At 38.5% G+C, this 14,493-nt stretch overlaps 1 protein-coding gene across 1 annotated transcript; it reads left to right on the top strand.

The window, feature by feature from the left end:
- Positions 1-2,749: 2,749 nt before the first annotated feature.
- Positions 2,750-13,574, top strand: tmem47 (transmembrane protein 47). Its single transcript, XM_015399985.1, has 3 exons — positions 2,750-3,145; positions 13,138-13,278; positions 13,379-13,574. The coding sequence occupies exons 1-3, from the start codon at positions 2,920-2,922 to the stop codon at positions 13,555-13,557; spliced, it is 546 nt and encodes a 181-aa protein (XP_015255471.1). The 5' UTR covers positions 2,750-2,919; the 3' UTR covers positions 13,558-13,574.
- Positions 13,575-14,493: the final 919 nt, after the last annotated feature.

Raw genomic sequence — 14,493 nt, 5'->3', positions numbered from 1 at the left:
TATATATATATAAATAAATAAAAAAACTTCCTTAAATACTCTTGGTTCCTAAGTGTCACAATGATAAACGACAATAAAATTATGCAAATTTATCATACACTGCCTGGCCACCTTGAATGAACTAAGCAAATAGTTACAAGCCTCCGATTAGATAATTAGATGTGCACTTATGTTTCTTCTAGCAACAAGTTATTTAAACCCAACTGGTGCAATGAGTAGCTTTTTATTTCTGGAACAAACATAATGAACTACACATCCTGTGTTTATGGAAAAGGTGTTCGTCTGTTTCAGAGAGGTGAAATCATCTGCACGTCCACTTGTGCATATAGTCAAATCTTATGTAAGCTATTCCATCGTCATCCCATACGGAAAATTCCCATTTGTTGATCCTTGCAATTGAAAACAAAAGTCAGTGAAACCAAGATGGCAGATACACAGGGTTTCTACAGGGGAGCTAAAGGAACCACCATTCCAACAGAATATCATATTACATCTGTAAAAATAAATTTCAACTATACAGGGGCAGATTTAGGAAATGTGGGGTCCTAGGCAAAGACAGGCAGGGGGCCCTCTGAATTGAGAATACAACACATAAAACAGACCCATTATACAGATATGGAAATTTTATTAGAATAGACATACATCATTTGTTCTACGTTTTGCCCCTCTTTTCTTGTCCATTTTCTTGTTGTTTTCCTCTATGTTTTGTACTCGGCTGATTTTTAATGCCGTCTCACAAGGAATGATAGATTTTTTCCAAGCAGTAAGCTCACTTAGCCGATGGCTCCATCCCGTGTTTCCAAAAAGGCGACAGCTTAAATAAAAAAACACAGTCCTTCTTTTCACTGTAGACAAGCCATGATCTGCTTATCTGTTTGTCCATTTTTCATTTGAATAAAATATTAGCTGCATTAATCATTACAGCAGACAAGATAGAGGAGAGCAGGAGGCGGGGTTACCGATCCACTTGCTCTAGAGAGCAGAGTTCTGTGCTTTTATATATTGTCGGCAAATTCTCCAATAGCAGAAAAAGTCGCTAGATTTGGCACTAGGTACTTTTTTGAAAAAAAAAAAAAGCGCAAGAGGGGTGTGAAAAGTCACTAAATATAGCGGCAAAAGCACTAACTTGGCATAGTTTTTTTTTTCAAATGGTTTGCTGCTGTCTGTTTGGACCTTTCCAAAAAGTGGTGGACACTGAAGGGGGGTGGGGGGTACTAAATAGGAATACTTGTTTTAACCATACATGTAAACAGAGTTTTATGGGGTCCCCAGGAACTTATGGCCCTAGGAATTTGCCAAGTATTGCCTAATGGCAATTCCCCACCTGCAACTATATGCAACTACTTTGTTGTATCTTTTTTTTCACAGTATAAAATGCATAAAGTAGACTTGAGTGGACAGATAAATATGTCTGTATAGAATAAAGACAGAAAACATTTTCTTCAAACCATGTTTTACTTTCCTAATGTATAAAAACAATTAGTAAAAAATTGAGTTTATCATAACTCGTGAATGAGAAGTTTAATTGAGATGAATGGAAGCCATAGACTCTCCACACCAGTTAAACAAAATCAGTTTGCAACATATTTTTTGCCATTAAAATAAACAGCTTTTTTTTCCAGCATGACTTTGGAGCTTTTTCCCTTTTGAAGCATTATTATCTGTGTGTGCCTGTGTCTGTGTTCATCAATATGGATTAATTCTGAGGTTTTTCCCTGAGGAAAGAGAATTATTAAAGTTTAATTATAAAATAAATGAGCTATGTAAGCTGTTCTCTCTGTATCTGAGGGAGAGGGATAGACAAAAAGGGGGCATGAAAATGAACTATTATATACATAATTTATCATGCAGTTTTAAGAACATTTTGTAAGAAATTAAACATTGCTCAAAAAAATGTAAAAAATAAATAAATAATTGTTCTTGTTAAGAATTAAGTCTGCATAAAAGTGGTTTACTTTGTAAAATATGTAGCCAATTGCCTCTTTAAACATTATTTTAAAATAAAGGTTAAAATTTTATTATTTTCCTAAACATGGAGAAGCAGCATTTAGTTCCTTTGCTCCACTTATCTGGAACAAACTTCCAGAAAACTGTAAAAGTGCCGAAAGCCTGAGTTCCTTTAAATCAAAACTAAAAACACATTTGTTTAGGACTGCCTTCGACTGTTCTAGTTAAACAGTTCAACTGAAACATCATTAGTTCCACTTTTTTATTTTTCTTTAGTCCAACTGTTTTTAATGTTCTTTTTTGTTTCTGCATTTTTTATTTTAGTTATTTATTTTTTATTTTTCCTACTTGCTTTGATTCTGCTTTATTTTCCTATGTTTTAATCATGTAATGCACTTTGCATTGTCTTTGTACTGAATTGTGCTATACAAATAAATTTGCCTTGCCTTGCCTTGCCTATGGTATGGAAGAGGATTAGGGCCACTGGAGAAAAAAAGAGTTAACTGATTTTTACATTTTATTTCAGTTTAGTATGGGAAAAAGTCAAAATTATGACTTTTTTTCCCCATACTAAACTGAAATAAAATTTAAAAATCAGTTAACTTTTTTTTTCTCCAGTGGCCCTAATCCTCTTCCGTACTACGGTCCTACAGATTATTTTTGCATTAAAATGAGCAAATGGTGACTGGTATATTAACTAGGAGTACCTACAGAAAGGCACTAGGACCCAGCAAGTATAGCACAGTGTTTTAGGAATGTGCAGCTGGAGGGTCCTGTCAGCAGAGCGCACTGCGCGCAGCAGCAAGACGCGCAGTTAATGAGCGGGACCCTATAGCACTGACAGGGGGGATTCATCCTCACTCTGGATATAACTCACTTCATAGACTATAGGAACAACACAAACCCTCCAATGTTGCCCCTTTTCTCCTCTCCCCTTCTCCATTTGAATTAGCCAGACACTTTTTGGGGGACATGGCTTCATCCGTTAGTGGCACAGAGGAGATCCGGGTGTCGGTGCTGACGCCCCTGAAGTTGGTGGGACTCGTGTGCGTCTTCCTTGCGCTGTGCCTGGATGCCGGGGCCATCATGAGCCCGGCGTGGGTCACAGCGAACGACCAGTACTACCTGTCCCTGTGGGAGTCCTGTTGGAAACCCGTCAGCTCCGTGGACTGGTCCTGCAGCAAGACGCTGACTACTGGTGAGAAAGACGCGCATGTTAGAGGGACTTATCCACAGTTTAATTCGGATGCACCACTTTTTTTAGGTGTTTCCTAGGGTCTGCAAATGGGGGTGCAACAGACACCCACATTCATATTCAAATGTGCGCAGCGGCCACAAAGGATCCTATAGCAGGCAGATCAGTGCAGAACCGATTTAGTTGGGTAAAATGATAAAATATCACCCAGAGAAAATGTTTATCTGGCCTAATTTACAATTATTCTCTAGTTAATTGAAACCGCACGAGTTAAGGGGGCGTTTGGGCTGCGCTTTTCTATGGCAGTAGACAAAATAAAACAAAATAAATCAAAGTTTACCCTTGAGTGAAAATGCTGAGAGGTCAGTTAGATTTTTCTGTCTGGACTTTTTTTTTTTTTTTTTTTTTTTTTATGATTTTTTTTTTTTTTTTTTTTTGCGCAGAATGATGTGGGAATCCTATCCTACCGGGAGCGCTCCAGATGGAGTTTCATTTGCCCTTTTGTTGCGCACAAAATGAGCCTTTGTGTGGGTTCCTCCACCGGCCAAGGAGCAAGGGCAACCCAGAACACAGAGCTCCCCAGAGATCCAGATGCCTGGAGATTAGTTACCAGGGAAACAATTGAAACACTTGAGAAATACTGGTTTTAGCGCTTTTAGGGGTCTTCCTCATGTTGTCCCCTTACTGGGCTGTATGGTCTACAACAGCCCATAGGTCTTTAATCAAATAAAATGTTGAGTCATCATTTAAAATTTTATCTATGTGAACACTATTTAATAAAATCCCAGATGATTAATAACTTGGATGATGCTATTATTACAAATTAGTTATTCTTAGATAAAAAAAAACATATTTTTGAGGATGTGAAGCTGTGTTAAACTCTTAACATTGAACTCCTTAAAGTAATAGCTCAGGGTTGTTTTTATTTATGAAGGTCAGGAACAGTCAGTGTCTGATCTGCAGTGTAAAAGTCTTTCTGAAAGCTGAGGCTATGGTAATCAGTGCAGGGTCAAAGGCAAAAATATATCTTCTATGTTAAAACAAATCTCCTTATTGTGTCTTTATAGGGGACCCTAAGTGAGCATCAATATAACACAGCCACTACAATATTTTCCTATGAGCAATGTCCCGTCAGGGTGCTGTTAAAGGGCAGTTTTCACACTGAAAAAATAATGCAATCATTTTTGGTATCTAGTTAATCATATTTAGTTACTTTAACACAATTGTTTTATGTCCTACCATGTTAACATGGAAAAAAATTATTAAAGTCAAAAATAGTTGCTTTATTTTTTCAATGTAGGCTACATACAAGCGAAAACATAATTGTCTTTCTTATTGTTAATTTCATTGATCAATAGCTTTCTTGTTACCACTCTTCTTTGTTTCTTTTTCCACGTAAATCTAAAAGATGACTAAATTTAATCTGGGGATATATTTCAGGGTAAAGCAGCCCTCACTAACTGTTTTTTTTTTTTTTTCAGCATTGTAAAAATCAGATCTAATTGTAAATGATAAAGCATGCACTGGTTCTTCTGTCATTTCTCTGAGGGTGTTTAACATTTTGAGCCTGTTCGCCAATAAATATTTCAATTTCTTCTCTGCCTCTGGCCTCCTCCTGCGTGCAGCGTGGTGAATTGTGTTTTTGTTAGCTTGACAAAATGTTTTCTTTCTGTCTGAGATGGGTCACACTGGCCCCCATTCCTCCTCAGTCAGCGCAGACAAAGTGCACTTCGGAGCCACATAAAGGCATGCAGTCTCTGTGTCAGCTATCAGCAGCAGAATTGTGCCACAGTGAACGTACGCAGCAAACTTCCCATTTCTCCAAGCTTCTGCTTGGGTCGGGACTATTGATTTGAGGTCCAGGAATCAGTTTCTACCCTCTTCCTCTAGCCTTCTCCCCATAACAACCCTGCTAAAGTTTTCACTTGGTGTCATGCTGAGGGCATAAACCTAATCTTGTTAGTCTGAAACAGCAGCTGGCTGCCTAGATATGTTTGAACTTTTAGAAAGAAAACAGGACGCTGGGGCTTTTCTGTTAAAAAAGCTACATTAGAAGACTAGATATACAATACACCTTATGAAGAGAATATTATTTTATTTCAAAAGTTATATATTTTTGGTCCAATAGATTACAAAAATTATAGGTTTAAGTATTTTCATCTCTTTCTTTAAAGCCAATGGGTATATGCACAAAAAAATGAACTGATTCATCCAGGTATGTTTGGCCAATTTCGTCATGTTTACTGACGCCATGCACACCTGGATGAATCACTTCATCCAGTAGTGAAAGGCTGTGTCTGAATATCTACCCTAATCACTGTATAGGGCACTATATAGTGCAGGGGTGCTCAAGTCCAGTCCTCAAGAGCTACTATCCTGTAACTTTTAGATGCATCTCTTCTCTAAACCGCCTGTATCAAAATTTTCAGTCACCAGCTCAGCAGAGGTATGGTACAGAAAAATCAACATATTCGTTGCATCAGAAATTTGCAGGATAGTATCTCTTGAGAAAAAGTTGAACACCCCTTATATAGTGGTTGCGCCATTTTAAATGAGTGTTTGAATGTCTAGTTCAGGGGTCTTCAATGTTTTCCAGACCAAGGACCCCCAAACTGATGGCGAGATGGAGCGGGGACCCCCTAACTATATATATTGTATGAAATTGTGTCCTATAGTCGCTCTATTACTGATGGAGTAATGTAAAGAAATTAATTTCTCCCTGGGATTATTAAAGTTTTTCTGATTCTGATTCCTGGTTGATGGGACAGGTGTTGTGAATGAAACGGTGCCCAGCTTGAAAGAGCTCCTGTGTGTCGCTGAATGTGTGCATTGATGACTGAAAGACATCCTCTGCCTCCATTTATCTGTTTACTACAGTGTGTTGAATTCATGTTACTGAGTATTTAAAGACATTTCAATTAGTGGAAAAAAAATTGCAGGGGGGGAATATAAAAATATCAACTAACCATGCAGACCCCCATGCAGTACCTCAGTGGACCCCCTATGGGTCGCGGACCCCCTGTTGAAGACCTCTGGTCTAGTGGATGAAAGAGTAGTGGACTCAAAATTTCCCACAATGCACCTTGAAAAGAAGTGATCATCCATGGTTGCTAGACGAGAAGATATATCCCGGAAAGATTTGTGTGTAGAGCTCTCCTCACAATGCATTATGGGATTTGCTGTCACAGTGGCCTGCTGTCACCTACGACTAAAAACAAAGATGGCACAGGTATCGCGCAGTGGAGGCGGAGTTATATGAGCAAGGGAAAAGTAGTGATCAACTGTCTGAACGGTCAGATAACTGAGTTCATTAAAAAGTCCATCATATATTTTATTATATACCCGTTCAATATAGTGAGTGAGGGATATAGGGGTAGGAGACACAGCCAGGAAAGAAAGGAGCTGCATTACATTCAGGGAGTAGTGAAGTTTTGCATAGAGCCCATAGTGTACATCCACAAATTATCGTTTTAAAAAGTTAAAATTAATTTAGCAATGTAATGGCTTTGTAACCTATTGATTGGCTAGATTTGATGGAGGCACACTTGTGTGGGCATTTTAAGTCTACACCTTAAACACCCTAATTCCTTGTGTGACATAATAATGATATATATTATTTATTTGGAGGTACATTTCAAGTCATTCAAGGTCACCTTTGAAACAAAAGCTGGAAACATCAAAAAACATTTAAACAAGTGAAGTGCTTAGTGTCCGATGTGACAGCGAGTAAGCCAGTTTGAACAGGTGGGGTTTAAGTTCAGACTTGAATGATGTGATGGTGTCAGGCTGTCTTTTGTATGAGGGGGAGGGAGATCCAGAGCAGCTTAAGGCTTCGGTACCCATGGTACTGAGGCGTGACATGGGGTTGGTTAACAGTCCAGAAGAGGTTGGGTGGAGGGTATTGGAGGGAGACGATGTGTGAAGGAGGTCGCAGAGGTAAGTGGGGGCTTGATTATGGAGAGCTTTGTAGGTAAGGAGAAGTTTTTTTAGTCAATGGTATTGTACGGGGAGCCATTCAAGTTCAATAAGAACGGGGTTGATGTGGCCCAGTGATTTGCTACAGGTTATAATCTGTGTGGCAGAGTTCGGAATGATTTGCAGTCTGTGGAAAAGTTTGGAGGGAACTATAGGGCATTGCAATAGTGAATCTGGGATGTGACAAATGAGTGCAGTAAGGGTGATATTTTGAATATTAGGTGCAAATGAAAGTGTGCTGTCCAGAATAACGCAGAGACTCTTGACTTGGGGGGAAAGGAATCTGTTGACGATGATAGTTGGAGCAGGGGTGTACTGTAATATAGTAATGATGGATTTGGAGCTGATGAGGCAGGCCTCGGTTTTATTGCTGTTTGGTTTTAGGAAATTCCTGCTCATGTAGCTTCGGATGTCATCAAGGCAGATGATGAGGGAGGTTGGAGGAATGGCAACGGTCGGTTTAGATAAGATGTAAACCTGCATATCATTGACGAAGCAGTGAAAATGGATCCCATGGTGACAGAGGAGGAAACTTAGCCAGGACACAAATACAAGTTTTTCTTTACCTTTACAATCCAGTTCATTTTGAGGAAATTTTAGATTCCAGGAGGTTAAACCGCCATTTGTTCCTAAGGCAGGTATATCCTTAAGGAAGGGGACAGTCCTTGTTCCCCAGTAATAAATGTTGGTGAAGCTGATAGGAGTGTGATGATTCCCCATGAAATGAATCTTGTAATAACAAGAGTCTGACTCTAAAAGAAACATGAACACTCAGATTACAACTTGTCAATGCATATACAGAGAAATACCTTTCATTTTTGGAGACTTGTCCTCTGACCTGTTAAAACCGTTTGGTCACAGTGACCTTTGCACTTGGGCAGCCTTATGTTGTGTGAGCATTTTACTTCACAAGAGAATGATGAGCCCACAAAACAGATCACATCATATTATGTTTAAATACTGAAGCAAAATTTAAATTGTGCATCGCATTTGTCCATAGATGTGTCCTTCAAACTGACAATGGGCCCAATCAAACCAAGAATTTGCTTACAGAGATTGAAGTCAATGTTTAGGAGTAGCCACACCCCTGGTCTGTGTCCCATAGAAAATGTGTAATTAGAGTAGGGATGACACCTTTAATCTTATTTTTTATGATCAATCAATAATTGAAATAATCAACAACTCTAGCACATGCCTTAACTTGGCAGAGCAATGCACTTAGAGCATTAATTATATCAAAATTGTAAAAATATATGTATGATTTTTTTTACTTTTTTGCTATTTTGGATAAAAAATAGTTTTCATCTTTCAATATGCTCTATCCAGAACTCCTCAAATTAAAAAGTTTTAGTTTCACCTGGTTTAAATTCTAATAAAATCTGCTTAAGGGAACATTTTGCTATCCAATTATTAATTGATTAATGGAAATAATAACAGACAGATTAATCGATTTGCGAAATAACTCTTAGTTGCATCCCTAAATTAGAGTTATAAAAGACATGTGAGCAAGGATATCATTAAACCAGACACAGGTTCTGTTAAGATGACTCAAAGTCCAAGGAAACCGCTGTGAAAAACTGTGGGAAGGATGCTAAAAATTTCTCATCCAAGCTACACAGATAAGCTAAAAAACATTTCAACCAAATAATAAAGAAGGTATTCAAATGTTCGGCTTTAAAAAGATAACATCATTCAATCATCATTTAGGTGTTTAGCAAATTCTTAGTGGTTGAAACAGAAAAAAAGTTGCCTTTTTATACATTATATGTAAATATTTAACTCCCACGGTATATTTATTTCACATTAACACACACATTGATTGGAGGGGGGGTTGTTGGTGAAGTTTAAACAAGTTTAGGCTCAACATTAGAGTTGGAATGTGGGGCAGTCCTGTAACAGCAGCATGTGTCGATTCCAGGCTGGTGTGAGAAGAGGCAAACACTGTGGCGCCAGCATGTGAGACAGTCCAGCTCAGTGAGGGGCAGGGAAGGCAAAGCACATTAATAATGTAATATTGATCCCATTTCTGGGAGCTCATCTTTTCTCAGAGGATGGTCACTGCTCATCCAGGTGGCTGCAAAGGCCTTGGAACAGAGCATTTTGATCCAAGCGCCGTTTGTCTACTGATCTGAGGCAAAGCGGGTTTTTAAAGTGAAAAGAAGATACTTGGGGCTATTCAGTGACACAGATCTGCTCAAGACAAAGTAACTGATATGAGACCTGGAAGGTTTATCTCCATTAACACTTCAAATGCACAGGCGGGAACTTTAATTAAATCTCAGATCAGATTTTTTCCTGTACTGTATCTCCTTTTCCATCTGTCATCACACGGGGGCACAGATTAATAGTTTGGCACTTCCTATTTGTCGGAGCCTTGAAGCACTCCCATGTCTGGTTGTGCTTCTTGTGCAGCAAGTAGGCTCCGCTCCAAATTTGAGATGAGACGACTTTCTGCATCCGGCTGTTTTTCGTAAACCCCCGATAAAACCGAGCCAATTGAAACCGACCGGAGGCCGAAGGCAGTGAGCCGACCCAGGAAAGATATCAGAGCAACAAAGCACTGCGACAACTGCAGGTCAAGTCACTGTAACCCACTCTGAGAGGCAATGAACAGCGAGGGGTCGTGGTGTGTAACTTGTGTAACATGAAGTGAGCTCTTTCCAACATCCTGTGGTGACCCGGCCAATTATATAAGCCCCAAATCCTCCACCATATTTGGTCAGAAGTAATTGATTTACGTTCATATTTGAGCTCCTTGGCCCATCGAAGAAAGTTCTCTTCCAAAAGAAGTGGGAACTTTAAGCAGCTTATGCCCCTCCACATCTCTGCCTACATGTTTTGATGATTTTATGCCCCGACAGAGAGGGAATCTTTTTGGCAATACTCAATGGTTTTTTTTTTTTTATATTACTTGGCCTCTCTAAAAGGCAGACAAAAGATAAAATCCATTCAAAACGCAGTCTCTGAATGCTCACACCTATTATATTGAGTCATGCCTGTAGAGAACTTGATTCCTTTTATGCTTTGATGTGAAAGCTATGCTCCACCCTCCGTGCTTTAAATGATTTCCTCCTATGTAATCAGATTCCTCGCCATAATATCCTCCTCATGTTTACCTATAAACCTCCTGCTTCCCTGAAAAAATAAAAAAGACGCCTTATCTCTAAACAATAACACTGTCTCTGGAGCCTGCTCCAGTGGCTGTTTAAAAGTCTGATGTAATATCATTAAGAATCCTGGTTTTAAGAGGTCGGACCAAAAACGTATTGCTTTTCAATGCTTGAGAAAAGTGTAGCTGCTTATTCATACTCTTTTATTACATTGAAAAAATATAGACATTTATTTGTTTTCCTAACAAATGAAAATGAATAGTAAACCAAAAGAAAAGAATACCTGAAAATGTATGTCCAACATCTCAGAAGTTGGATTTTGTCTCTTCTTGCTTTAAACATCCACAGATTGGTATTATTAGACTTTCTTTGTTAGTTTTCTGACACACATAGTTTCTTTGCTTTGATTCTGGTTTCATCTGGCTTTCTTGCCACTTCTTTCATTGAAGCTCAACAGTTATCCCCAGCAAAGACTCTCTGCAGCTTCTCCAATGCTAAGTGATCCTCTTATTCATTTCTCTGATTAATGCTCGCCTCGCCAGCATTTCAGCTATTAGGGCTCAACTATTTTGATAAAAATATTGCGATAGTGATTATATTTTGATTTTCTTTTGCACTAAACACAATCATATACAATTTTTACTACAGGATTTAGGACCTTGGGAGCTTGTTTTTTCCAGAGTCAATTTTTGCAAGACCTTACTGTAAGGTTTGTGTGTAAAAGTGCTAACTTCTATTTGCAGGCATGAATCTGCAAGCTAGCTGCATCTTTCTCTATCGACAGTGTGGTTGCAAACTCACTTTAGGTATATTACTGCAACCTGCCATTTAATTGCATTTAATTGTCCAACCCTATCAGCTACTGTAGGTGGATGGCCACATCTAGAAAGGTTTGCAGATGTGCCATACTTTTTCTTTTTTTTTTCCTAGATGGTGGATTGTAAAATACTTTGCGGTTTTCTTATGCTGAGATTGAATGACACGCAGGTGGAATCCATTTAGTAATTTTGTGTCTGATTGGAAAAAATGTTAACACTGAATTTTTTTATGGTCATCAACGTACGGGAAGCTGAATACAAATGTATGCCACATTTTTCACACTTCATTCTGTGTAAAAAAAAAAAAGAAAAAGAAAACCCATACAGCAATTTTATTCCCCTTCACAATTCCACTTATTGTAGCTGAGGGAAAGCCGATGGATCAGCTCTGTCCCAGGATGCTAAAATAACACGCAGTAGCAGCTGGCACAATGTCTCCATCCCCAATGAAAAACTACTGCTGCCAGCTATTAGACTTTTCAGTTTTCATCGTTCCATCAGGCCCAATAAGTGTTTATAACTATGCTGGTAGTTCCTATTATTCATCTGCTCTGTGAGTGTTTTTGTAAATCATTACCTTTATTTGCACAATTTTTAATCTTATTTTGTGTTTTTCTTCACGTGTGTGAATAGGTTGTTGTTTATCTTTAAAATATTTCATTTATTCTAAGTATTCACATTTTTAAGAAGCTATATAGCCTTTTCTAACCTTTATTTATTTTTGGTCTTTTCCTAATTTTATATTACTTTGTGTTTGCATATTGCCTGTTTGTTTTAAAAATAATAAATATCCCCACTGTCGGAGCATATAGAGTATTCCTCTATTCTATTCTATTCTATTCTATTCTATTCTATTCTATTCTATTCTATTCTATTCTATTCTATTCTATTCTATGCCTTGTTTTGTGTTGGTGGAAAAAAGGTGCAAATGGGAAAAAGCTAAGTTTTGTTTTTTGTACTTGTTTTGTTTTTTTACTTTTGCAAGGGCCTTTACATTTCATTTAACTCTGGGCCATCAGTTATTTCCAGTTCAGGGTTATTAGGAAGGAATCTTAGTCAACTTGCAGAACATGCTGCTGTGCTGGCATTAACTAGGGAGCATGGAGAGATTCTCATTATCTGAGCTAACCTCTCACAGAATCCCTTTTTTTTAACCTTTCCTCTGCACTGAGAGTCATTACTAAAAATGCTGAGATCTGTGCTTAGCATTCTTGTCAAACTGGAGAGAGCTGTGTTGGGACTGAGTCTTGTCTCCTAAGTGGTTCACCTCCTTTATCTGCCTCCGGTCATTGATCCCAAGAGGCTTTGGATAAAAACATGCCTGGACATTAACAACACTACCAGTCTCTGAACCAGAAATACTTTGTGTTTATACTGTGATTATTCACCACCAGCTCAATTACATAGTATATTTTTATTTTCTGTCACAAATGCAGAAAAATAAATGTTTTCACACCGGCTAAAGATGTGTAAAAGATTCAAGATATTGATTGACGTTGATAATGTGCTTCTGTTTTTAATCCTCCATTTTACCATCAAGTTTCCTGAAAGTTTTAGGTCTGAGTTGGTCATAAGGAAGATTACATTTCTGTGTGCTAATTTGGCCATGTGTTTTTTGGATTATAACCTTGTTAGAACAGCCAATAATTACCCATTTGAAGGTTAATGGTTAATTTGACAAGACAAGTATTTCAGTCTTCAGGTTTTTAAAAGAGTTCAGGATGTCAGAAACCCAAACAAGGTTATAAAGGCCTTTGGAAGAACATCAGACCCACAGGATCCTAGATCCTCTACTTTACATAACAGTGAGGAGAAGGTGCTTCTACATATATGCACCCTGTATCTCATTTTAGACCCTGTAGCATTTGTAACAGAAAAAAAGTTTGACCTGAGTTTAAAGTTAAGCATTTTACATTTTTAGAAACGTTATTTCCTGACAAATTTCTCAAACTGTGACATTAATGTTTTTTCTTGAGACACACTGCTCTCTACTTCCTTTTTTTCCGTCTATTTATCTGTCTGCTCCTTATAGCAACATGGCTATTGATGGCCTTTTTTTCATTTACCTGCATGCACCTTGTGTTTTTCTCAGACTGGCAGATCGCCACACTGGCCACACTGCTCGGGGGAGCCGCCCTCACCCTGCTCTCGCTCCTCACGGCTCTGATCTCCCTGTGCGTTGGTTCAAGGGGTCGCTGCTACAAGCCTGTGGCCATCATGCTGTTCTCTGCAGGTCTGTAGGTTTCTGTGGGAATTTAGTGACTATCTCTGTTGCATTTTTATTATTTTGGTTCCTTTGTTTGTTCATTATGGATCTCCTTTTCCTTTTGCAGTGGTCCTTCAGGTCTGCAGCTTGGTGTTGTTTCCAATCAAGTTCATAGAAACAGTCAGCCTGAGGGTGTACCATGAGTTCAACTGGGGCTACGGGCTGGCCTGGGGATCCACCATCTTCTCCTTTGGTGCCGCCATTCTCTACTGTCTGAACCCCAAGAACTATGAAGATTATTATTGAAAATTGTCACACACACACAAAAAGCAAAACAACAAAAAACAAGCATAAGGAAACAAGTGTTTTCAGGGTGTGGTTCATAAACTGTATGTCCCTCACTGCACAATCACAGAATGGAAAACAGTGACAGTGTTTGTATCAGGTTTGTTTTTGTTTTTTTTGCTTACTGTCTGAAAGACATTCCTTCCTATGAGTTCTTTTCTCAGGCTAAACTGCAACTCCTTATCAAAAAGCCAAACCGAGTCAGTAGAAAGCTTTGGAGACATACTGTTACTAATCTGATAATTATGTGCTGCTCATTTAGGCCAGAAATTCTGGAGCATTGCAGTTATAAACTACTGAGAGCAGAGTTAGTCTGCGATTTAAGCGCAGAGAGGAAGACGTCCAGCTCCAGTAATATCCTGGTGATGACAAAGCGAGGAAGACCAAGTAACATTTTACATCTCCCCAGAGACGCACCATGTCTGGATGTTAACCAACCTTTCCTTCCCTTTCAACAGAAGAAAAAATGATCATGGAGCAATATTTCATTCTCTATTCCTAATTACATTTCTGACAAATGATTCATGAGAAGTTAAGGGCTAATTTTGAAAGAAAACATTCCACAAGCATCTTCTAAATATGACACAGGTTAGAAACGTCTGCTGGTTCATTATTAGCCAGATCTATCAAGCATGCTTGTGTCGATTTTATAGCACAGTTTGAGTCACAAAGTTTTTTAATAAAACTGATGTACTTTATGTAATTATGTGTGCATAATATAGCAGTATGCAGTCCAATAGAAGAAGAGTGGGAAGAGAAATGGCAAATGACCATGGCTGCTGAGTGAACACACTAGGATCAGGGGTGTCCAAAATTGCAGTCCAGGGACCATTTATTTCAGTCAGAAGGATTTTATTCAGTTCGCTAAGACTCTCATCGCAGTTTAGGAGACCAGCT

Source organism: Cyprinodon variegatus, unplaced genomic scaffold (genome assembly GCF_000732505.1).
Source record: "Cyprinodon variegatus isolate N-32 unplaced genomic scaffold, C_variegatus-1.0 Scaffold30, whole genome shotgun sequence".
In the NCBI taxonomy this organism is placed as follows: Eukaryota; Metazoa; Chordata; class Actinopteri; order Cyprinodontiformes; family Cyprinodontidae; genus Cyprinodon; species Cyprinodon variegatus.
The sequence above is the reverse complement of the archived record's forward strand: the minus strand, read 5'-3'. Positions and strand labels throughout refer to the sequence as shown.